The 26914-nt window shown below is 40.3% G+C and overlaps 1 protein-coding gene across 11 annotated transcripts in view; it reads left to right on the plus strand.

Moving 5' to 3' along the window:
• Positions 1-26914, plus strand: part of msi2b (musashi RNA-binding protein 2b) — a 271166-nt gene that overhangs the window by 175542 nt on the left and 68710 nt on the right. For all 11 annotated transcript variants that reach the window (XM_005928504.2, XM_005928505.2, XM_005928503.2 and 8 more), the window contains exon 8: positions 20501-20583. In XM_005928504.2, coding sequence (XP_005928566.1) covers positions 20501-20583 — 83 coding nt within the window. The remainder of the gene's footprint in view (positions 1-20500; positions 20584-26914) is intronic.

Genomic DNA, 26914 nt, shown 5'->3' on the forward strand with positions numbered 1-26914 from the left:
GCCCACCCTGTACTTTGGCCTCTGGCCACAGGAATCAAAATATATCCTTAATTTGCAGAATTTGATGAAAACTGCTAAGTGATAAATATCTGGGAACATTTTATTCCTGTAAGGGAAGATTAATTGGTTCAGTTTTCACTAAATATCAGCAAGTCTTACAGGTGCCACGCAGTCAGTCTTGAAATTTCAAAGGAAACAGTTTAGTTTCCACAACAGGACGGTGATTCAAAGCACTCCAACAGGTTTCTGTTCCTAAGTCAAGAATAGGAAGATGCTAAGCCGGCTACAAAAGCCATATTTTTCTCTTAAACTGGGTTTAAGTTAAATTGATGAAATAAAAACTAATCATGGCTCACAATGGATGACAAATAGCCAAAAATGGCATAGACTTTTCTTTCCCCCACTTTCCATTGCAGCAGATGGGAGAAGGAGAACACTTCATCCTCAGGTTCACTGGTCCTTTGGCTTCTTCTGGCGTAGCGAATCCATCTCCCCGTAGTCACTCTAGCTTCTGGGTTCTTGCCTATTCTCCTTCCCTCTTGTCCTCCCTCCAAAAACTGACTCATTCACTCATTCCCTCCCTCTCTCTCTCTCTCTCTCCCTCCCTCCTATCCACTCTACTCTTCCCAATTTGGCCACCAGGGAGGTGTGTGGCACTGGAGCAAGCATTATTGATAGAGCATCTGTTTAGACATGGTGCAGGATCTGTGGCATGTGGGCGAGCAGCTGGGGGTTCGAGCAGGGGAGACATTATGTCATATTACATATCTTGAGATGTCTCGTTCACTTGTATCTATGCCCATTTCACAGGCACACACTCCCACAGAAAACTCAGAAACACAAACACATGCCACCGCCATCCCGCCATGATTATTTTAGTTTCCATCTTACTTGTGTTAATGTGAAATCCCAGACTCCTCACATATGGAAACAGAATAGGGTCATAAGTATTGTATCTGTTTATCAGCATATCTAAATGTGTGAAAATATGTGTGAGAATACATTAAAATGTGTGATGTTGGGGGAAAAATTTATATATATATATATAACAGTATAATTCTGGTGTATGTATGGAGCTGTACATAGCTGTGTATAACATTTGGAGCAGTGTGAGTGAGTAGCCTTTTTGCTCAAAGAGTTAGAGAGGAAAGCATAAATTATGTGCATATAATTAGACAAGTTAGTGCAGCTCCTGCTAATGTTAGCTATTCGGTCAGTGTTTTGAGTGGGCTCTCTCTGCTTGCATTGTTACACGTGTAAATAAAAATAATACAAATTGGCTAGCTTAGGCCCTAGTTTTGAAAAAGCAAGTTGTATTTCCACAGGAAGTCTGTGCATCTCGCTGCTATAAATAATGAATCCATCTTGAAAAGCTGTTAATCTACCTTCAGGAATAAATAATGTCTAACTATAGACTATACCTTAGTGTGATTGTATACAGTTTGGCTGATCCCATGCAGCAAGAAAGTGACTATGTGATTGGATGATGATATGGTTGAGTGTTTGAGCATCCCCGCTGGCTTTTCAGGACAAACTGTGGTGCGCAAATAAGCGTTAACTCTTTACCCCTTGAAAGTCTGTTAGGAGCAACCCTTGAAGTTCTTATCTGAACTGAGCGGTTTCTGTTCAGGCCTATTACAAAACGACTGGGTATCTACCACAAGTTAGTGAGCATGGCCTCTGGTCATACAGCTACCCTTGGAAAAACGGGAAACCATGTTTTTGTTGATATATACTGAGTTGTCAAAGCTTGTCATTAAGGGTACAGGAAAGGTCATCAGATGCCATCTTTGCTGGGGAAAAAGCAATCTGGATTTTTAAATGGAACTGATTTTGAATTTAACTCATAGCTCTAAAGTATGATTCATCCATCCACTTAAGTTCTATGTGGTTATTTTACTCATTATTAGATCAAAATATATTTAACTAAAGAAAAAAAAAGAGTACATTTCCTTTAGGCAAAAACTATTTTTGCAAATCTTTCTTACTTGTTCACAAGATGTCATCTAATCTACTGATCTTCTTACTGATTTAAAAAGACTAATGTATTGATTTTGATATTCCAGGGATGGCTTCAGACATTTAAAAAAAAATTGCTACAGAATTTCTCATGTCATGCTGTCCAGCAGCAGCTAGAAAACTCAGTTTTAGAGGCCTATTCGGACAAGGGAGCCAGAGGCGAATATCCTGGCATCATAGGTTTATCAGGGAAGCCAGACAGACAGAATACCCAATCCAGATAAACACCACACATCTCTAGATGGCTCGACTTTTCAATGCTCACTCAGTACACTGCGGTCCACTGCCAACAGATTTTCATCCTTGGCAGCCAAGGATTTTATTGTATTTTACACTATATGAAGTGTGTCTTTTTATGATGTAAAATGATGGTGGACCTTTTTGCCACTGCCTCCCCCCACATATATTCTCTGGGTTTTAGTTTCCACAACCCAGAATATCTGTGGTTTAGAAATGGGAGAAAACACAGGAAAATTGTAGAAATCAGTTTACTATTGACTGTAGAAGTTGTTTTTCTTTGTAGTACGAACATTCTCCAACTCCATCACGATCTGACTCAAAATGATCACACATCCTGTGTAACACTGCACCGGCTAATGTGCGAACAGTAGACTAATCCTGTGGCCAAATGAGTAACAAAGCAAGGTGCCCAGCAGCATTAAGGGCTCTGTCTACCTACTATTAAGTAAATGGTGGCATGCTATTAAAATCCTTTAAGAATTTTCCCCCACTGTTCATTTTTCATTTCACAATGGGAAATCAATTGCGCCACAGTACACTGATATCAGCCCTGCCATTCTCAAAAAGCAGCTGCTAGTTTATTTGGTTCATCATCTCAAAGCAGTAAAGGCACACATGGAAGAAAAATAAGAATGTAATAATGGCTGCATTCCCTTTAAGGGTTTTCAGGTCCAAGATCCTGGCACGCATGTGCTTCAGTGGAGCCGAGGCCATTGTTAATTATTCGCTGCTCCTTGTGATTGTCCTGCTGTGACAAGACAAAATGTCAGCTGTGAATTATTTTGCTAGATTAAACCTCTTCTGAGGACTGTGTGTGAGTACGTATTGCTCGGCGTCTCACTGATTATTCAGTTAGTTTTGTTGCACCTGTTACTGCAGCTTAATACATTTGTGATTCTTGTAACCGCTGTTTCGTGACCATGCATTATTCTCTGCATAGCTCCACCTAACTTCAGGCTAATCAGAGATGTAATCAGCCAGAATAACTTACAACAAATGTGTATGCACGTCCCTGAACACCACATGGTACAACAGGAGATATTTTAAGGGTTTTTTTTGTTTTTTTTGTTTTTTTGGATGATTAGACTCCCTGTTATTGTGGCCACACCAGTGAATAACACAGATCCAGAAAAACCTGTTTCCTGGTGACATGTGCTATCACTTTGATGCGTGCGACCCAGTTGACCTGATGTCCAAAGTACACAGATCGAAATACAACTGAGTGTTCACAGTCATATTGGAACAGCCCCTTCCCCTGCAGAAGTCCCATATCTGTGCCCAGAGGTATTATCACAGGATGAGGGGATTTTTACAGTGTTAGGCGTGTTGTTTTTGCATTGTGTGACATCTCCCTTTCTGTTTGGGTGAATTGGTGTTGGTTTGTGGGGTTTTGGTGATCTCATCAAATCAATCTAGCATAGTTCAACATTTGCTTGCACAGATACTTACATCTTAATTCAGCAGTTTGCTTTGTGCTTTAAGTATGCAAACTGTTCAGCGCACACCTGATCTCTGCTCATGAGTGGCAGAGCTCAGGTGTGCACAATCATGTCATCAAATTAAAAAAAGCTGTCATTTTAAGCAAACAGGCTTCTCTGAAAAGGTGCAGGTGCAAGTCCAGATCACGACTGAAGTAAATTTACTTCTGTAGCTGCAGCTTGGCTTGGTTTCATTATGTGCTTTTCGAAATGTTTTTAAAGTGGTTTAGTGGTTCACGTGTGTGCCTGTAGGAAATTCTTTTTTTAATGTCAGTAATTTTCAGTATTTTGTCATTATCCCCTGCATATGCAATTCTGTCTTTGCGCTTATCCTAGCCCCCAATGGCATTCAATCCTATTAATAATAAGCCTAATAGTAGTGGGGGGGTTTGCCTTGATTTAAAATTGGTACAAGAATTCCAAATGCCTACACCAGAATTCCTTTTAAAAGCATAAATACCTTTTTTTCCTCTCTATTGATTGATAAAGAGAAGATGCAGTGAAGGCTGATTGATTTGTTTTTTGTTGTTTGTTCCTTTTTCTTTTTTTCGAGCGGGAATGGGGTGGCATAAATAATAACATTACAAGATTTGCATCTGCCACTTCTCATTTGAATTCCACTCAATTTCCTCTACAAAAGAAAGTGTCTAAAAGCCTACTACGTAGCGTTCGTGGACAGAGGAGAAAAATTGGCCCAAATACATTTTATGCAATATTTCATGTTAGGCTTAAAGCAACAATAAAAAGCCATGATGCACCACAACGAGAAAACAGAGAGTGGCCCTGCCTTAATTATGTATCATAAATGTTAAATTGTTGGCTGATTTAGCTCAACCGCAGAGAGGGCAGGCTATTATTAGAGGAGACAAGCCTTTATTTGTAATTTCCCGAGCTTTATAAGGGGACATTTCACTTTTTTTTTTTCTTTCTTTTTTTTAAAGAAAAAAAGCCTGCTTGTCTGATCTGCTGTCGTTGCTGAGTTAGAAGAGTTCCAGTATGTCAGTGTGTATTATCCCTTACATGTCCCTTCCATAGAAGGCTTTTATTGTGAAGCAGGTGCAAAGACTTGATCCCACTACAGCACTATAGGACTTGTTTTTTGTCTTGTCTCCCTTCCCTCACCTACCCACCAGTCGTGGCAGATGGCTGCCCCTCCCTGAGCCTGGTTTTGACGGATGTTTCTTCCTGTTTAAAGGGAGTTTTTCCTTCCCTCTATCACCAAGCACTTGCTCATAGGACGTCATCTGATTGTTGGGGGTATTATTGTAGGATCTTTACCTTACAATATAAAGCACCTTGAGGTGACTACTGTTTTGTTTGCATCTCTGACAAGGCTGCTCCTTCTCTTTTGCCAAGCAGAATTTTCACAGTTACTCCATTTTTCCACCATCCACTATTTCAGCTGCCTAGGGAAGACTAAGATGGCTACGGGGGAAAAACAATTGCACTTGTTTAGTTTTTTGGTTTAGTGTTTATAGGTAATCATTCGTCTGAAGCCACTGCATTTTGTAATGGACATTTATTTCATAACAACTTGATACAAAGAAAAATGTCAGTAAGTACATAAACACTGAGAACGTGAGTGAAATTTAAACAAAAAAAAGTTAAAGACGTATGTTATAGTGCTGCTTCCGAAATGTACACAGTGCTGCCATTTTAATTATCCTTTACCACAAGGGGTTTGGTTTCCTCACTTTTCTTGTTTGCCACATGCCTGCATTTGTTTGTTCACCCCGAGCAGTAATATGAGACTCAGACATTATTTTAATGCCAGCTTTTATCTGATTATTATGGTGATCTTGTTGCGCCCTCTTGGGAATATTTGCACGAGTTGAAGATCTTGCGTGCCGATTTGTATTTGCTCAACTTTTGGTAATTTCCCTAAAGTGTACGCAATCTTAGGGACACAAAAGACACATTTTCCACTCAACTGTGAAAGTGACAGCCCAGTTTGCCTGCTGTCCTGACACTGCAGACACTGTTAGTGGTCAGTTATGGGTTTATAGCCAGGGACAGAACTGTCTTCCATGCCATTTGTTGTGTCTGACCTTTAAGATGATGAAGCGTAGGGAGAGTGACCCCTGGCAGGGTTTGTTCAAAGAGCAGCCTCTTGGTAATGGGGGGTCCAGTGCCTGGCAGCCTGCTGGGGGATTGATCAGCCCCTTACTCAAAGGCCAGATACAGAAAACCTAGCCAGAGGAGAAGGCCATGCAGGACGTGGAGCCATCCTCTGCTTTGAAGCCCTCTCCAATAGTTCAGCTGCTTCACTGCATGAATAAACATGCCTAATGCCTATCTGTTAAGCTGCTCTGTCTCTTCCTTCTTCTGTCCTCTTCTCTCCTGGATGAGCTAACAGTGAGGCTGCTGCAGATGGAAAAGATATGAACGGAGGTCACAGAATCCTTTCTCGCTTTTTTTGTGTTGCTCTTTCACTCTTCTCTCTCTCTCTCTCTCTCTCTCTCTCTTTTCTTTTTCAGCTTGCTCCTCTTCTCTCTCCCAGCTTCTTGTGTGTATACTTCCTGTGCTCTATCCTTGTTGCACAGGATTAAATCCACTCATTTAGAGCTTGCATTGCATCCACAGATGTCAGCTTTGAGATTGAAATGAGCTCCCCTTCTGTAAAGAGGCAGAGTTAAAAGGAAAATTCAGAGAGGGGGAGAGGGAAACTAAACAGAAAAGCAAAGTCTTTTCAGTTCCAAGTGTAGGCCAGAATACAGCTTATAGTCACATGTACGTTGCTGACCAAGGTTTAAAGTGACTAAGTGTCGAATCTAACGCTTACGATAGACGCGGACCACATTTTTGGTGAAAAACATCGCTTTGCATTTAAGTCTGCTTGTCTGACATCTCCCATTGCATGTGACTGACAAATAACTTTAAGTACAAACAATTATGTCTTTTGTGAACTGCAATCATCATGAGATGCAAACATCGAAAGTCATATTTACTCTGGTAATACACAGCAAAGTATTCTTTTTTTCTTCATAGGCCAAACAAATATGTCAGATGTGTTCTAATACCCGGCATTGTTCACATCTGTGATTACTAGCTTTTAGTGCTCTTCTTTGTTGCCGTGACACCATTGTCAGGGATCTGTTTTATGTCACCCGTGTGCACACCTCACGCACCTGCATGAGATAAAGGAAATGGCAACCCGCTTTCAAAAGAACACCTTCACATCACTACTAGAGATCTAAAACTCCATTAGAAGCTGTAAGTGTCTTTACATTCGTGCATTATCAAAAGCCCTGTAGGTACTTGAAAGCACTTTGGTTGGACACAGATCTGGCAGAGCTGCTTAATGTTGAAACAATGCTGATGTGTGCTTTCGGTGTTTTCAGAGTATGTTTTCTTCTAATGACACAAGACTGCAGTGACCAAGGTCTGCACCATTGCCCAGTTAATTAGCATCTTAAATATTTTCTCTCAGTTCATTTATGCCATGTGCTGTTGAGATGTGGTGGTTTAGTAGTATAGCATCAGTGATGACAGAAGTGAAGCCAAGGAGCAACCAAGTCTGTACTGAGATGTGTGCAGCAAGATCAGCAACAGAGCTGAATCAAAGCAGCTGGAGTTTGGGTGGTCCAGTTCGTAAATCACATCTGAGCACTGAGCAGGGCCCCTACTCAACTGCAGTTAGAGCAAGTCCACAGCCTCCTAGAGCTCTGAGAGCCTGTATTTGTTATGACTTGTTATGGTCAGCCTTTTTCATCTGCGCTAATTTGAGATCGTGACCTTTTTCTACCCTTCCTCAGGTGTTTCTTTGGAAGACCTAACATGAAAGACTAACACAAATCAATGAGGTGAATAACTCCAACAAAGACGTAAATAAGCAGCAGTTACGGCCGTCCGTTGAGCTTTCTCATCTATGCTAATCACTGCCCAAAGCCACTGATGAAAGGATATTCCGAAGTTATGAAGACGCTGTGCTGTGTTCAGTTTATCGTTTGATTATATACCCAATTATAGTGCAAGTAAGCAATTAAACGAAGCCTGGATGTTGAGAACAGATTCTGTCTGCAATTGAACTGCGCTGCTACACTTTGGGCACCTCATAGCTCTAATTTTTCTGCCAGTGTGTGAGTGTATGCGTGTGTGTGACACAGAGGGATAGAGAGAACGATGTTTGATGAAAGAGGAGTGTTCGTGAAGCAGCGAAGTCTTGATTACAAGGGTCAATAGTATCAGAACGGCATCATCACGCATTGCTGGAGGATTCCATGATGTCACGATTTGCTGCATGTGGGCTGGCAAGGGGGTGTACGTGCAGGGATGGGGAAAAGGGTTTTTTGTGAGGACGGTGCTCTTCACGGTAAGACCATAACAGCATCTGTAAAGTAAACACAAGTGGCAGTTCCGCCTCTAAGCATTTGGCTCACTCAGTGAAAGCAATCTCTGCTAAATGGTAATGGGACTCTGCAAAGTGGCATCATCAGTGTTCTTCATTTCAGATAAACTGCCACTGTGTCACGCCTTTAAATATACCCTATGCTTTAATATTAATAACAATCTGGCCATACGGGCAATGAGAGTCCTAATTCACTTCCATCACTTGTTACTTTGTATCCTCCTTGTGTTTTTAAAGGCTTGTTATTTGCAGAGTATTATTTTGATTAAAAGGTTTTAGTCCCTTCGGTGAATCTTCTGTAGAAGCTCCTGGGAGGTGTCTGCATCGACAGCTTCCTGCCAGCTTTCCTGTTCTGAGCGAAAAACAATTTCCCATGAACAGGCTTCTGAGCGATCCACTTTTCCATCTCTCTGCGTTCACGAGCTGCTTATCACCCCCCCACCCCACCCCACCCCACGTTTTTCACTTTCTTCAGGAATGACAAATGCTAATTAGGTTTAATGAAATTTATATCTATATCAATAGGTCAGACAACACAAAAAGTTCCATTCATTTCATGTCCCACATTGCTTCACACCTCAAAAGAAATTCATCATGCTCCTCAGAGCCTTTTGGAAAGACTTCTGCCCTAACCTCCCACCGCCTCCTCGCCGCATTGGTTGTTACTGTATGTAATAGAAATTGAGACATCTATTAAACTCGGCCTATTGCTTGGCACAAAAGAGTCTGACATTCTTGAATGAAGAATCCCCTTGTGGTTCCAACCTTCGTATCTCATTACACCCATGCTCCATTCGCACTAAAGAAATTCTATCAGTGTGAGCAATTATGTCCAGGTTGGTTTTGCACAGTTTTAGAAGTCATATTCTAACCACTCATGTTGGTAGCCTTCTGCCCTACCCTCAGTAATGTTTTACCTAACCTTACCCTCCTCGTTGTTGCTACTTAAATTGTGTGTATTCAGAAAATGAGCTGTGCTGCTGTTTAGCCCACACAAGTAAAAGATGTCTTCAGGCAACTACAGTGGCATCATGAAGAGATAGAGGGATAACAGTAACTCAAGCAGAGGAGCACAGACACTTTTCCAGCGCTTATGTCTGTTTCTTTCTTTCGGTCACTGTCTCTCCTTTGCTCTTTGCCTGGGGATATGTGTATTTATACTATGGATTTTAACAGAAATTGATTACTCCAGAAGAGAGCAAAAATGTTTGCATCACCTTATTACAGATAGAGGTCACTTCATCGATTCACAGTAACTCGCTTTTGTTTGTTTTTTTTGTTTTTTAGAAACACTGTCAAATTTTATTGTGGCAAGACTAAAGATGACAAGAGGATATTGTCCTTTGCTCAGGAAAGAAAAAAATCTCACCCCATATAGCTGTACCAGAATATATTGTAGGCTGGATGCCTTTACTAGTCGCCAACTGCCAGAGCAAGATTTAACCCTGGCTAAAATGTGCAGCACATCACGGCTGCACTGCAGTAGGTTATCAGTAAATAACTAATGTATATAAAACCATGGACTATTGATTGGAAAACTGAAAACTGTCTTCTTGAAAAATTACACCATCTTTTGTAGACTCCCACGGATTGTCATGTGCAGGGTTTCCAGGCCCAGGCTGCAAAATATTTTTTATCTTGTTTGTTTGTCACTGTGTCAGATTAGGTGATTATAGAGGTAGAAATCGTACTTTTTCATGACTGAGAGACCTGAATGATTCATCAGGAAGCTAGCTAGCTGTTTCCTGAATAGACAGAAACAGACAATGGAAGTGGCCACTGAAGCTGTTTGTATGATCACTTGAAGGTAGTTGTGTTTTGAAGACACACACACACACACACAAAAATTGACCAGTGTCTTATTTACACTGGTCAGCTTCACAGAAGTCAGGGGACTGTCATCAACGACATACTTAAACTGTCAGGAGAGGTTCCAGTTCCAGCATCGGTTTTCATCCATTTCGAGAAACTGTCCAAGACGAGTTTTCGTTTGACACTGACTGATCAATGTTGTCCTAATCTGATCATAATCATGCAAATTACCCCCAGTTTATGTGTGTGAATGTTAGGTGAAGCACTAAGGTATAGAGAAAAGTTGTGTATGAATGGGTTGCTGTAAAAAAAAAAAAAAAACACTTTCTGTACAAAGAAATTAACTCAACTTCTGATGATGATGCTCCATGATAATCATGTGAGCTGGTTCTGCAATAACACCTCACTGGTGAAAAACCTGTATCTCTCTGGTGATTAGGCACTAACACCACAACTTCTAAATCAGTATAGGTAGATTTTGGAAAATTTGGTTGACTTGCTGAGATGATAACCCCTGTTGTCTGACTGTATACCACAATTGCTTTTGGATTAGAGAAGTAAAATATCAAAATAATATTCCAGGTATGTTAAAGCTGCCTGTCAATTAATGGTGCATCAGACTTTACACTGTATCAGGTGCAGTTGTAATTCTCTGTTCTGTCTTGACGTTGAATCTTATTTGGCCGTAGTCTTTTTAAAAATATATGTTTTGTTTTCCATGGGTTTCTTTAAAATTTTGTTGTGGTGAAATTATTCGCAGATACTTTTTACATTGTCGATTCGTTCCAATTATGGTCTCTTTGAAATAACTCGTGTGTAACCTTTTTGTTCATTTGCTTCATTAATGTTGGATGACGAGTCTGTGCTGGAGGGTGAAACTACTTGTTGCAGCTAACCCAGTTTTCATCCACGCACCCACTTTCAAGAGAACCTTTTGTTGTGAGTATTATAAATGACGAGAGAAAAAAGTTGTAAAAGAGAGATCCAGAGAGTCGTTTTTGTAAATGGACTGAGCTTTTTGGGAACCAGCCCCAGTATCTCATGACCTAATTGCGTCTGCAAAAATAGTTACGCTGTGTGCTATGCTCTCCATTACTAACATGTGTTTCTACAGTCTAGCCCACCTGTCAGAATCTAAATCTCAGGTACTGTTATTCGACATTTCTGGGTTACATGGAATGCATAACCATTTTATCACAGGCTTACAAAACTACACAGAGCTCTACTTTAGTACCATAATCACCACTGCAGAGTGCTAGGACACATGTGCAAATGATTTTTATCTCGATTCCCTATTTGGTCAATAACTATATATGAATTTGAGTATGTACTGATAAATTGCTCTTGGCCAATAGTAGAGCTAATGACAAAACGTAAAAGGATTTAAGGTACTTGGTGCCAATGAATCTACTTACTATGTACTCACATTTCTTTTTCACAAAATCTACTATGATCTCCTGCTTTGTTACATTTGTGGACCAACAATAAAACAAACAGATACACATTCTCCTGTCTTTATTAAACATGCTGCTACTTGGATTCATTTTATGTGTAAATTTCATCCTTTACCGCTATTCATTTGATGATCATCAAACAGATGAGCAAACCAGTGACTCTTGTTTGTGGAATTTGTTGAGAGGAGTTGACTTTAAAAAAATTATATTGAAGCTATGCGTCAGTGTATGAGCAATGCACCGCAAGAGCAAGCAAAACAATATATTACCATATTAATATTTTTCAGAGGCTGGATGGTGTGAAACATGAACCATTTCATTGATAACAACTTTCACAGGATCCTAATGCTACAGATGCTTTTCTTTAGATGTGTCTAAAAAAACGGAGGGAATTCAGGAGTGTTGCTTCTTTACTTAGAAATGAGCACACTCGAAAGATCACACCGAGAGAACAACATGCAATCCTGAGAGGTGATAAGCAACAGCAAAACACCTGCAGAAATAACTGTAACCTGCTAAAATATTTGTTTATGTCTCAGGTTTCCAAAGGCCCACGTGCATAGTCCTAGAGATTTCTGAGACACTGTTTGTGTGCAATTTATAAAACACTTTACTAATTTTGCAGATCTTTCAAAGCACTTTACACTACAATTCACATTGTAACTGTTTGTCTCACATTTACACTAACACCAACATTTTAACCCCAGCTTAAAGCATGGTGGAGGAATCAGCATGGTCAGGGCCTGTACAGTATATTCAAAAACAGTGAAGTTAAGATTGCATCAATAAATTCTACAATGAATGTCAGTGTAGCAGTCCATGCCCTAAAGTTAGGAAAGACTACTTTGGATGTTAAAAGCAAGCAGAGTCCTGACTTTACCCATTAAACACATCACAATAATAATTTTGTGGCATGACCTTTCAGTCAAGCATCAATGATTATTAGTTTTGTAGAGACGAGTCATCCAAATTTTCTCCTCAATATTGTGCGATTCTCATAAGCAGCTACTAAGTAGGGCCATATCTCCACACTACCAGATTCCCTTGACCCTTTTTACAACAGCGAACTCCTCTTTAAGCCTTGTGCTGTGTCTGTTGGGACGTACTGTTCAGCAACACTGTTTCCTGAGCTTTTATTAACATTTTTAGATTTTTCTCTTATCTTTTTCGCACTCTCAATGTACTGGTGTGCATGGCTGCAGTAGCCCAAACATGAGCACATGTGCTGCTACCAGCTGCTCATCCTACGCTGTGTGCGTCAAACCAAGCCTGACGTGGCTCTACTTCTGTTCCAGCCAGATGATTGGTTCAGTGCAGCACTATTCTTGTTCTTTTGTGTTGTCTGTGTAAACCTTGGATGGAATGAGTTCTTCTCGACTTTATATTTATCGTAACTCTGTTGATGATCTTTTGTATTTTATCGCCCAGCCCTACTATCAAGTAGCTGTTTGAGGTTGCAAGAAAGCTACGAGTCTTACTAAAATCAAGAGATTACATTAATACATTGAGTGATTACTCACTTGGTTCAATAAAGATGGGTTCGCCAGCTATTCAGCCTTTCATTAACTAACGGATTACATTACCTGATTATTTTATTTTACTTAAATCACCTCACTTTTGATCCTTGCATATTTGTTCCCATGTGAAGAACAGTAATAAGAAAAATAATGCTGCACATCTAATGTCATATAATGACAATTATGCTCTTGAAAAGCCTGAACTTGGCCCTGCAGATAATTATTTCTCACGTGTTTGCACCAAAAAGGTTGCTGAGCCCTCTGGTGAAATCCTGCTCTAAGGCTGTGATACAAATGGACCGAAGGTCTGTGTCAAGTCCGAAGTGCAGGGTGATTTTTCTCCATCTAATGACTCAGATAAACAGATCTCTGGCAGCTCACCTTTGGGTAAACGTGTCACTGTTGTATCGGTTACTTCACACTGTGATTTACCTTGTGGAGACATGTATAAGTAAACCCTTCTCTTTATCCATCCATCCATCCATTCGCTTCCGCTTATCCTTTTCAGGGTCGCGGGGGGCGCTGGAGCCTATCCCAGCTGTCATAGGGCGAGAGGCAGGGTACACCCTGGACAGGTCGCCAGTCTGTCGCAGGGCCAACACACAGGGACAGACAACAATTCGCACTCACATTCATTCGAACATTCACACCTAGTGACAATTTGGATTATCCAATTAACCTATCCCCACAAGCTGCATGTCTTTGGATGGTGGGAGGAAGCCGGAGTACCCGGAGGGAACCCACGCAAACACGGGGAGAACATGCAAACTCCACACAGAAAGACCCCGGCCTGATGGTGGAATTGAACTCAGGACCTTCTTGCTGTGCGGCAACAGTGCTAACCACCACGCCACCATGCTGCCCCCTTCTCTTTATTTCTGTGAAATCTTTATTCACACTCCTCTATACCTGCAGTAGTTTGCAGATTAAAGTAATTAAAATTTCACTTTTACTATTTATTAGATGCATTTTTATTTATTTTTGTAGTTGTCTTTGAATACTCTTCTTCTTTTCTCCTTTTAGCTCTTTGTAGAGTGCTGCTCTTAGCCTGATGTCTTGGTGCTGGTGAGTAAAGGGGAAGTTAGTCACCTTCTCAGCAGATAATTGCTTCCATTGAGTTATTGTTAGAGCAGCTTTGTGATCATATAGGAAGAGAGAAACTCATACTTATAGGTATATTGTTTGGCACTAATGAGGGTCTTTCTGGAGGTAGAGCGTGTTAGAAGAGATGATGAGCACTGTATTCATTTTACCGGTGCACACTTTGTGTGTTTCTGTTGAGATGGCCATTACCACCATGACCAAGCTACAAGTAAGCATTTACTAACAACGCAGATTTGAGTTGATATGTGTTACAGTAACAATTAAGGATATTTGTCGGGATGTCTTTCTGTGACTAAAGTGCAAATAAAATCGATGACATAGCAGAAGTGCAGGCTATGATCCTCGTATGTAATTCAAGTGTTACAAATGTTGTGTGTGCTCATGTTTGTGTATTTGTTTGTATGGCGATGGAGTGTCTCTTTAAGTAGGACAGTAGAAATTGATGGCCAACTCAGAAAGCTGACCTACATAGAGGCACAAACAAACTAGTTCCCTCAGCATGCATGCTGAGCCCAGTTGCTCTGCAGAAAATGCAGAGGAAGCAGGCATATTGTCACTGTAAACATTTATTAAAGGCATACCCTAGATCCATCCATCCATTCGCTAGTCACTTATTCTGTTTTTTTTAGGTATAAATTATGCCGCCACATCCCTAGGGTGGTGTGTCTACTGTGGTATAGGATTATTTTGTTAATTTGATGAAAAGCTAGCATTTATTTCTTCATTTATTTATTTTTTCGTTCCATGACCTGTTTATCAATGTTATGAGTCCTATTTTCTATCTGCAGTTTTCAGGAGTCAAGATTAATGGAGAAATGTAATTGATCAGACCAGAATATAAAAACAATCCAAACAAGTGGTGGCGCAAAGTCATCTGAGCACCATAAAATGATAAAGGCCAAGCGTGAAGAAAACCACAATCATATTGAAATCTAATTACACCAATTTATAGTCGCATTGCTTTTATCTAATTGTTTTCTGGCCTCTTGTTTTATTTCATTCTGCTGTTGAAAGCTCCTTCGTGACATTTCTCAGCAATCAGTAGATGTCCTTTTAAATGTCGCACAAACTAATAAGTTCCAGCGTTTTAAAGCCTGAGAACTTTTGCTAACAATGTAAAACACCACGTGTGATAATTGTGGCTCAATTTTAAGCTAGTTCTCCCTACCACCTGATGCTCTCTCATACAGCCACCTACACGTACAGTACGGTAATCATCACCTTTACTTTTTTGCTCAGATGGAGGGCTGACACACTGCACACTGTGCAGACCGGGTCCAAAGAGAGATTTGCATTGGTGAAATCTCACGGGGGCTAGTGCATTTACACACCTACACAAAGCATTTCATTGTAATTGACATATTTTCTTTACTTTTTTTCTTATTTTTAATCAGCTGTCAAATGAAACTTCCCACCATATTAAACTTATGCAGTGCACATTAGAAACTGCACATTTTATGGCATTTTTACATAACAAGGCTATTTATTAAGTAACTAAGTCCATTATTACTCTGTAAAAACAATCAAATAAATAATACATAGAAAAAGTAATAATAAAATGCGAACTTAGTACTTATTTACAATGTGTATTTCTGTCTGTTGCCCAAGAAAATATTTTCTTAAAATCCTTTTTTCATCACAATGACCAGTACAAATGTGCACACAGTACTATGCAACAAAGATTAAAGCCATGAAAAAATGTACTATGATGAATTCGTGTTGCAATCTCACAGCTAAACCAAAAACTTCTTATCAGTCTCATCTTCTGAGTGTTGTCTGAAACAGTGCTCGTGGCTCACTCTATGGTGCACTTCTGGGATTAATTTTACATCGAGCGTCTTCAGTTCCCCACAGACTCATAGGCATCAAAGCAGTCATATTTATTTGTTTTGGATTTTTATCAGCTAGTGTCTTGACTTGTGACTAGGGAATCCGGGTATGCCTAAGGGACCTGTAATAACTCTTGGTGTTTGTCTTTCTGTTTGTCTTTGTGTTTTTGTCTATTAACCAATAAGAAAAACATATTTTATTTACTACAGATAGTTGTCAAATCTTGTTGCTAAAATTGAAGATGTGTTTACTATGGGAGTAAAAAGACAACACTTATAGGTGGAAATCTGCAGGGATATGATGTAAACATGGCCATCTAAGTACATAATGGATTAAATGTTGAGTCTACTTAGACTGTGAGATCCTTTTCAGCAGCAGTGCACTGATCAGTAAACATTCATAGATGTGTGCTTTTTTTCCCTCTCTAATGTTTCAGGAGTTTTTAAAAGAAAAATATCTCTTCCTATTCACAATATTTTCTCAAATTCGTTCATTCTCTATTCTCTCTTCTCAGCTACATGTGCGCTGTGCTGTTATAGAGTTCATGGTGTTAACTGTATTAAACAGGGGATTAATGCCCGGGGCTCTGGATCTCTGGTAATAGCAGACGGAAATACTGATCAAAGGACTCTAACTGTGCCGTGGGTGTTCGGACTGCCTCTGTCTGCTTCTCTGCATTACAAGAAGATTGGGCTTGGAGGATACACCATATAAGCAGACAGTGCTGGAGCTTTCTGTAGGTTTACTCTGGGATGGACATTTGAAGGTCCCATCAAGTATAATTAGGGCTACTAGTTCAGTGGTAAAGTATAGATAATATGAGACAAGATAAAACATACCTTTTCTGTCCTTTAAGCTTGGTGGAGCAGTTTAGTTTTGGGTACAATTATGTGTGTTTGTGTGTGTCTACATGTGTATGCACATAGGTGCTTTTGTCTTCTCTATTTGTGCCTGTATGTTCCATTTGTGCTGCATCCCAGAAGCTATGAACAACACATCCTCCAGGCTTCTTACCTTTGTGGTGACAGGGTCAGTAGTCAGAGCTGCTTAGCAGCATGCTCCTCTCATTACATGCATCAGCAGCAATATTACAGCCCCTACTGTGAAAGCATTGGAAGTGCACGTTTATAAGCTTTAATTGTTTGCTAAGTGGTTAGACATATTGAAAGTCTCTAACTTGTAAAATGATCAGCCGTAGTTAAAAGTTCAGCTGTCAGCAAGGAAGAGCCCTACACACGTCTTTGTTAAGAACCTTTATGTCTTTTGGTTCATTTGTGCTTAATATTGACCTAGAAAGGTGTAATGAGGTATATACCTTATGATACATATGTGCTATGCATTTTCATGAGTCATCGGGGACATGGGCTATGGCTGCTATACATAGCAGCTGTAAATTAATGTTACCCTTATGTCTTCTCCTTGCATGTTTATGTGCTCACAAATCTTTTACACAATGGGGTAAAGTAAAATTGTAATAGTACCTTCACTACTACTGCAAATGCTACATTTAACATTTATTTATTTTCATTTATTTAAGTTTGGTATTTCCAATTTGTAAGATTTGTGTTTATAGGTGTATTAGTTTCAGCAGTTACAAAGAAGCATTTTATAAGTCAAAGAAGTTAAAGCCAAGAGTTCTCCATGATTTTACAAGTTTTCCCAGGCTTGGTGGGGCTGGTTGGGTTAGGGTGTGTGAAAAGCATCAGAGCAACAGAAGCAGAGAAACCTGCACTGAGTGTGAAATAAAGACTGAGTATGATGAAGTTGGTAAATGGTTGTGAAAGTAGGCGCCCCGCCGGTTCTGTGGAGCGGCGAAACGAGGCCAAGCCCAGTTCTGGCTAATAAGTGTGAGGAAGTGCAGCCAAGAGGCCTCAGCCAGTGGCCGCATAACACCTATTATCTGCCTTACTATAAGACATCCACTTGTTTCCATTTACAGGGTATTGTTTAAGCTGTGGGAAGGTTCTTCGGTGTGACACGTCTCTGCTTGTGTCTGTCAGTGCTGACAGTCTTTAATAGTTTTGTAGGGGTCAGCCTCCTGCTACGTGTGGATAGTTGGAGGAAGAATGGCCAGGATATATGAGGACAATCTGGCTCTGCTGACACCCCACCGAAGGAGGATGGGAGAAAGGAATATTTCTGTTACTGCTATTTTGTGGCCTGTAATTGTCTGTAAGGTCTGTAAAATAGGATAGTAGAGCAAAGAGCTGCAATGCAATGGCAGGGGACAGAGGTTCAGAAAGTACACAGGGGACTGATAAAGGAGGTGTGTGCTGAGCCGACGAGCGAGAAAAATGTGGATGTTTGTTGTGAATTGTGATATTGTGAATGCTACGGTGTGTTCCAGCGGTAGTTTTCACTACAGCCAAATGTCTTTTCCCCCCCTTTTTTCCGTTTAAACAGATCCAGTCATGGGTGGAAGGACCCTGCTGGTGGTATCTGTGGTGGTGGGCTTGGCCCTGACCCCAGTGGATATAATAGTGCAGTGGAAAATGTCCTGTCAGTTGATGGAGGAGCTGCCTGTAGCAGCAGGAAGGAGTGTGGCGACAGGGGCCATGTGTGTTAACCTCTTTCCTTGTCACTTTTTCTGTCTTTCTGCCCACCCCCTCTCTACTTTCATCTCCACCTTTTTCCCTTTTTCTTTCCATCTTTGTTCCCCTAGACTCCACTCCCTCTACCTACAGACCTCCATGACAAATTACTCCTGGCGGTTGATTTGTTGGTTGTCAAAAGTGCTCCTTGTGCCCGCCATGAAGGTGGGGCGAGCAGGAGTAGAAGGTGCTTCTCCCCCACCCCCACTCCCTGCGTTCCTGCCCGTCGTCATCACCTGTCCCCTGCCTCCCCCACCCTCTCACATACGCTCCCGCTACAACTCAGTTTAGAGACATCTCAGTGGATATTCACATTGTGTCTCTTAAGATCTCATTAGATCTGATGTTGTCCGTATTTAATCAGCTCGCACGTTGGGTTTCCAACCCTCTTTTGACAAGACTGTTTTGATATGTTCTTGCTTGTATCAAAAGAGAAGCTTTAGGAGAATCTTTTGTTATTTACGTAGTAGGAGGAAGTGAAGGAGGAGCAGAAGAGAAAAACGTGAGTGAGAGATAAAGACTTTATGACAGAACTATAGATGTCACTGATTGTGGTAGGCTGTCTGCTGTAGTAAGTAGCAGGAACAATTCTGCACAAAGAAATCATTATTTTACAGGATGATCTGATGAAGTAATAAGCAATAAGCAGCTTAGGATGCTAATGTACTATAATATACTTCATTTTCAGTCATGTTCCTGCAAAGATGTGAATATTAAGACACTTAAGCTACTAAATATTTGCAAATCAGCCTGCTTAGGAATGGGTGATATGGATACAGTACAAGGTAAAATATTATGATCTACCTGAAACTAACCAAATGGGAATTGCTTTTTCCTTTGGTTTAAATACTTGACAAATAAAGGTGTTTAATCACATTGATTCAAAAATCCTGCAAATCCAATACTGCCAGAAAGTGGTGCTGCTCATCGATTTGCAGCATAGCCAGCAAAGGCCCAATACAGCAAGATATATTAAAAGGATAAACTACCTCAGTATAATAAATACAGCAATTCTCTGATGGTTGACAAATCTCTCGTTTGTATACCCCGTGGTGTCGTATGTGTTGTTAGGCGAATATGTGCAGATGTGCGGGAAACTAGGCTCCGAATAGCTTCCCCTCGAGTCCTTGACCTTGAGATTTGTCCTGTGAAGTGGATGATGACTGAGCTGATGCCTGAAGGCATGGATTTGTCTTCATGTTCGTGCGAGTAACAACTGTTGTTTCACATTTGTGTTTAGCTTTCGTCTCACATTAGGTAGACGGTTAACATATACAATATTAGACGGATGGCGCAGTCTGCGGAGTGTGTCGGCTGGACGGCGTGTTGTTTATAGCAACGGCTGTTTAGGCTCAGTCCGTGGCGATTTTATTTCGTCAGGTTTTTGCTGTTTTAAAAAAAAACTCATCTCCTTGTCAGTCCCTCACACTGTTTTATTCACTAACTGTTTGGCTTTCGAGAAAGTAATAGAATATGTTTTCCTTTCAACCCCAGCTATACAGATGCTAGATTGCTTTGTGTATCACCATCAAAACACAGAAGAGCGCATTGCAATCCACTTGTGTTCAAAAGTCTAAAACCATGTTGTCTCTCTGTCTCTTTTTTCTTTTTTCTTTTTTTTAAAGAGGGGTTAAGCTTTTATCCTATAAATATGGCATGAAAATCCCACTGTCAACGACACATTCATTCTAAGGCCCGTATTAACATAAAAATGAGGGCTTGTTATACAGTGAGATTTCAATAAAAAGAACACAAAATGCATTTAATGAAATTCAGATGCTGGGCCCTAGCTCACTGAATATCATTAAATGAGCTTTGTGCTGTTTTTCCATCTTCTTTTTGTAGAAGAGGTCCTTGAGTGCCCTTAATAATGTGGCAGATTTCATCATATTCCTGATTTAAAGAGGACAATGTCTGTCTTGTTCACTTGTTCTTTTCCATGCCCAAACCAATCTCCACAGATGTGCTTGCATAGTTTCTGGATCTGGCTCATGATAATATTCCATCTTTTATTTTTTTTTATTTTAGTTACTGAAGTTTTGTGAAGGTTCTCCACTAACCCGGTCTCTTCTTGTGCCCCCTCCCTCTTCTGTTTCTCTCTACATAGGATTTGGTTTCATAACATTTGACAGTGAAGACATCGTAGAGAAAGTCTGTGAAATTCATTTTCATGAAATCAATAACAAAATGGTAAGTCTGCGCATTATATTTTTTCCAATTCCAGGTGGACGTCGAAGGATTAATATTTGATTTCTTCTTTCCTTAGTATTAATAGCACAGCTGGTGTGGGTGCGTATGTGTGTGTCCATGTTCATATGCACAGGCTAGCACACACACACACACACGCACACACACATATAGACACTCTGTGGGTCTCTGGGTCTCAGGGATGTGAAAGCAGTGGTGTGTACTGCCCACAAACCGTGAAATTGTGTGGCTGAGTTCTGCCTGTCAGGCTGAGGGACGGGAGAGTGGAGCCTGTCCCTCTCTTTCTGAATTCCCTACCATGCACACACACGCGCACACACACACACGCATACACAGGTAGAGATGTCCAATCCAACAGGGAGGCTACTGGCAGAGGCCGAGTTCATTAGTCAGGGATTAACACCTTCCACAGAGTGCCAGTGATGCTTGTTTTATTTACACCAGTAATATGGTCATCCCAGAACTCCTCAGAGTTCAGCAGCAGTTTTCTAAGTCATCGTGTAACTTATGATAATTGGCAGGAAACGTTTTCAGTGTAGAAAGTGTGACATTAGGTCCTCCTTCACCCAGTTCCACCCTGCAGGCGTCTTAAGAAATCCTGCGCCATTTAAGCACGTTTGCGGACGGCAATTGATTGGAGGAATAGTCGTCTTACTACCGTTCAGCAGTGCTCCTTGTCTTTGCTGTGGATCTTCACTCTCTTTCACAGTTCTTCCCTGGAAATGACTGACTGACCGGGTATGTGACTGACAGGACCAGTGTAGTAGAACCGTGTTCACCAGGGACCACTCTAGGTCACACATGACCCTCAGTATATGTCCCCGCGTGTCTCGGCACTGCATCACAGTCAGCGCTCAGGACCGAAACACAAAAAGCCAGAGTGTGACAGAAATAACTGTGTGCATGGAAGGTAGCGTGTCACAATCAAATGCTTCAGAGCCTTTGATTTGTAGACTCAGCACCGTGTGAACACACAAAAATCACGCAATGGTATGAAGTGTAACACCTGACAGTTGTAGATTTTCTAAACCCTTCTCTTAAAAAAAAAAATTAAGTTACAAAAATAGTGGATGCAACTTTTTGTTTGTTACTAAATCTGAGCTCTGGAGAATATCCTGGCTGGCATAGTTTGAGCCCCTCTCCACCTTTTTACCTTAATTAAAAATTCTCATGATGTAAGTCAAACTCACAGCCTGTTTGTTAGAACTTGTAATTGGATAATAAATGAATCTTGAATTGTGTTTCCAATTACGAGGCTGAATTTCCTTAACTGAAAAAATTTGTTAATCTTGCATTTTAAAAAATACACTATTATGTATCAGTATGTTATTAAATTAGTTGCACACAAATTAAGGTTTTTAAATTAAGTTTAAAAGAGCACGAGTGGACTGTTCAGATTTTAAAAACACAAAACAATCCAATCTTTTATAACTGTCATTACTTAGCAAATAGTTATATGAAGTTCAGAGCAGGTAAATTATTTGCTTGTAAGCTTGCATGAATTAAGAAATTACAAGGACTTTTAGAGAACGACCGCTGCACAGGTCTTATACTTAAAAACAAGGCGTTACCCAATTGTCTTGTATGTGGGAACATGCTGTGCATAGCAGTCGAAAGCAAATACCTGTCAGCGAATATTATTAGAAACATAAAATCTCCTGATACACCTCAGTCTAACAGGCTTTATGTGAGAAAATGAGCACATGGTATATACTTGGTCAGCGATGAGGTGTATGTGCAGTCGGTCCACTGTAGCTAGCCCAGCTGCTCAAAACATCTGCTCAAGTGGATTCAAACTCACAAATAGTGTTACTGTCGTGCCAACTTCCATAGCCCAGGGATTCTCTGGCATTTACATTCCATCGGCAAAAACGCTTTCTGTCCAGAGAAATGGAATCTCACATACAGGAGAATAGTTTTATTAGGATTATTCAAAGCTATACTGTTAATAAGTGCGATGTCAAAAAATAGTAACAATGTTGTCATGAAAAGCATGTGTCCTCTTTCATGCACATTCCAAATCTTTGCCTAAAGGGATGATATAGGAAAAATAAGAATAAGAATCTTCTAATTATACATATAAATAGAAAAGATTGTTATTACTACAGAGAGGAGTTTTTTTGAGGAAGCGGATTAGAGAGAGATGGATGAGAAATTATAGGCTATTTTTGTGTTGCCATTAACATCAAAGCTTTCTCTGATGCAACAGTCACTGTATGGAAATGACTCGCTGTTACGTCACACTTAATAACAGTTACTAATGTTGTTATTTATTTAACCTTTGCTGCTGAAGTGCTGTGTAAAGTGTAAGATTTGCGACCACGGGGGATGCATGGGGAGTTTGAGTGGTCAAAAGTGCATGTGACACACTGTTGTGCATTGACATGTTGAACCTAATAGGGCGTGCACAGAAAACGTTTCAAGTGCCACATAACTGCAAAAGCTGTATCCCTAGCCTGGTCACTCCACCTGGGAGTCCTAGAAACCCTAACAGACAAGATGAGATGGGGGGTTTTTTCTCACTTGGGGTGGAAAGGACACCGTAAGGTCTGGTTTTCTAAGGCTTTTGTCACCTTTGTAACAGCCCCTGTTGGCAGTACCTACTGCACATTAAGTTCCTTTGGATACAGGAAATAAATCTTCTACAAAGTGCTGACATCTAGGAAGGATGTCAAAAGAGAAAAGAATTTGGAGTGCGTTGAGCATTTTTCTAAGACACAAAATGTTTTTTACCTTAGTTGCTCATAGGAGGAAACTGGTTATCCGGTGTCTGAAGCACCAGCACATAAAATAAAAAATGCCTCCTGTCTTCATCCTTATGAAGTACTATACAGAAATAGACCTCATCCATCCTCCCCATGAGTGTTATCTAAGATGGTTCTTGAATAATTGATGCAGACAGAAATTCCACCCCACTTGGGAGGGATGTGGATGTACAGGGCAGCCCACCTTCTCCTTGCATGTCCTCTCAGGAGCTCTGGCGGTGTACCAGGGTCAGCGTCCACTCAGATGTGAGGGACCGGACCTTTAAGTGACTTGGTCGCTCACCCTGTGTTCATGTGCCACCGAGGCCTCGCTCTCTCAGGGGCGCTTCATCTGTTCACTGTGAGTTCTGCCTCATACATAATTAAAAATAGGGTGCTGCTTAGCAAGAGTCTCATAACCTATGACACCAGCTGCACTGACTTCTCCATTAGCCTGCTTTAGCAAATGTAGGCTGTGATAAAAGTATCGATCATCCCCTCCAGGGCCACACGTGATTGCGGAAACATGATTTAGCTACCATGGCACCCACCCCTGTATTAAAACCAGTAAATATTTTCAGAGTAAAAAAAAAAAATCAATACGGGGGAGATTACGTGACAGTTTTCTGGTACTTTTTTTAACACTTTATCACACCTTGCCCATATATGAATGTCTATATCATATTGTGGCGAGACAGCACCTTATTAACAAGTAACGGCTGTGACTTGTGTTTTCTTAGACAGGAGTACCCCCCCAACAAATCACATACACCACCCTGCTGTTATGCATGCACAGATAATTCATAATAATACCTATCAAGTATTGGCTCTTATGAGTGAGCAGTGTGCCATTAAAATGGAGTCACATTGGTTTCAGTGAAGTGCTTTAATGTAATGTTCTTTAATGTGTTATTTTCAATATTCAGCGAATGAGTAGCAAATGATCACAACAGGAGGGAGAAATTTTCTGTTCGCTGTCAATTTCTCACTGTGTCTTCCTGACATGACCAGCCAATTACTGCGCCGAGGAGAATAAGCTCCGACTCTCCAAGTCGCTAAGGAGAAGACTAATATAAGTAGGCGTTTATACAATAGCTCCTAATGCAGAGATACAGATGTACTCTGCACAGTGTATTGACTCAAGCATAATGTTGAAAGAGAAGTAGTAAAATGTATAATGCAGCCCATATATTTCTGTGGCTACGACGTGTGTTTCACAACAGCACCATATGGTACTTTGCTGTCATTGAAAGCACGGAAAGCTTTGTTTTTTTCCAAAATCATCTTGATCTTTGATTCACAGTTTTCTCTTTTTAATGTTCTGCAGGGATAAAATAATTCAAGTTAGTACTTAAAAGATTCGACTCATTTGTAAGCCTTTATACCAGATTTACAATAATGAATGTGTAGTTGCCGCCAGCTGGATAAACTTGCCTGCTCTGGTGCATGCTGTATAATACTGTGCCAGATTTTTATGCACTTTCAATGTTTGGACCCTTATGTAGCACACAGCATAATCTCTGATTGTATTGTACGATACAGATTCAGATTCATAGGTCATATTGACACGGACCACAAAAAGAAAAAAACAGTGTCCTAAAGAATCATCTTCAGTGACGAGATGATTTGCTCAACTCAACATCATTGAGTCAGTCCGGATTTATATGAAAAAACAGAAGCAACTGAGGCCGTCTAAATCAATAGATGAACTGTGGCGAGTTCTCCAAGATTCTTGGAATAACCAACCTGCCAGGAGTCCTGAACAAATGCTGGTTAGTGTGTGGAGGAGCGTTTATGCTACTCAAAAGCAAAGGGTTGTCACAGCAAATGTTAATATTGATTTAGGGCTTTTCTGTTTGGTGCACTATTAGGTTAATTCAGTGGTGGAATGGAGCATTGTTTCAATTAGCGTTGGTAGTGGAGGAAGCATGACATACTTTAGGAATATTTGAAAATGTGATTGGAATGATTCTATGAATAAAATTACTCCCATTAGGTTAAAAACACAGCAGGAGCCAGGATTCTCCAAATCCACTTTCCGTTTTCTTAACCCTCTCAAGGCAGGCGTTGCAGATTTGCAAGAGTTAAAAGCTAACAACCTGATTACCCCACATACATATTTTATGAGTTTTTTTACTCAGAAGTACCACTGCAGGTATTATTTTGTGCATTAGCAACAAAAACTTAATTTGTGCCTGAGAGGGTTAAAGGGGATGAATAAGGTATCAAACCACATCATTACTTGATCGTGATTGGACCATAAATGACAATATGTAAACATTACTGTTTTTCCAGTTTCCTCTTTTAGTCAAAGAGCTGGATTTCTGGTGATTTTTATCCAGCCTGTACAGGGTCCTGGGTATTTTCCTGCATAGTGCTCTTAGTTTCATTTGGCAATCTGCAGGGATTGCTGTGTTGATTTGAGTTTGAAGCTATGAGGTTTTAAAGTGTGCATGGTACCCTTGTAGATCTTATATTGCATAAATAACCCCTGGACACACTCGGTTATTGCCAAAGACTAAACGTGTTATCAGTATTTTGAAAAAGATTTTTACAGAGAGAGACTTAAGTCTTTGGGCTGTTGAAAATGTCTTGGAAAATATTTTTTTAAAGAGTGGAAATCTTTAACAGTCTTTGAACATGAAGTGCTTAATAAGGGAGTAGGACCACCCTTTGGAGTAGTTTAAGTCCCTCATGGAGGGTTGCCTTACAAGTTCTCGACTGTAAGTAATTGGATGTTTACCGCTTACTGAAGAAGGAAAGCTTTGAGGGATGAAGGAGGTTGAAATCCACTTTGCACTCTGCTCTCCAGGATGTCCCATAAAAGCTCAGTGATGTTCACATCTGCTGAGTGAAGAAGTGATGGAAGCCATTTGACTTTAACCTGATGATCATGGTCTCACTGTTGAATGTCTCTCAGTGTCTACAGAGACAATATCATCTTGTAATATAGGAGTATGACAAGAAAGCAGTGTAAGCATCATGGGGTGCACCTGTCCTTAGAATGACCTCATATTCCTTAGCCTTTATATAACCAGACAGAGAGATAACATCAGACATAATGACTCATGTGAGATTGAAGGCCATTGAAGGCATCGTTTTGCTTTATCCAAAACTTCTTACCATTATCATACGTCTGTGTACCAACACTCAGATGCCCAATTTTCCTACTGACAATTCATACAAGTGCCTCTGTTGTAAATATATACTTTATATAATGCATTACATATAGCCTTTGTTTTGTTTGTTTTTTGTTTTTTGTGTATCTTTTGCTTGAGGTTTTAAATGAGAGAAATGCTCCAGGTAAAATCGTTGAACTGCTAGTAGTTGGACCCATATTAGAGAAAATGGTTTTAAAAATACACAGTAGCGACCTCTTCTTGAAAAAAAATTTATAAATTGAGTATCAAAGTGTCAAATTGTGTGTGTAATTGTCTCAAAAAGCAAAACTCCATTATCTGCTGCCCATCAAAAGGCCCATTAAACTCAATAAACACTCATATTACATATTTAGAAAATCTCCACTGATTCTTTTTCTTTTCTTAGGATGCATATAAACTACCCCCCCC

This window comes from Haplochromis burtoni, unplaced genomic scaffold, assembly GCF_018398535.1.
Source record: "Haplochromis burtoni strain Fernald_Lab_line unplaced genomic scaffold, NCSU_Asbu1 Contig_115, whole genome shotgun sequence".
Classification (NCBI taxonomy): Eukaryota; Metazoa; Chordata; class Actinopteri; order Cichliformes; family Cichlidae; genus Haplochromis; species Haplochromis burtoni.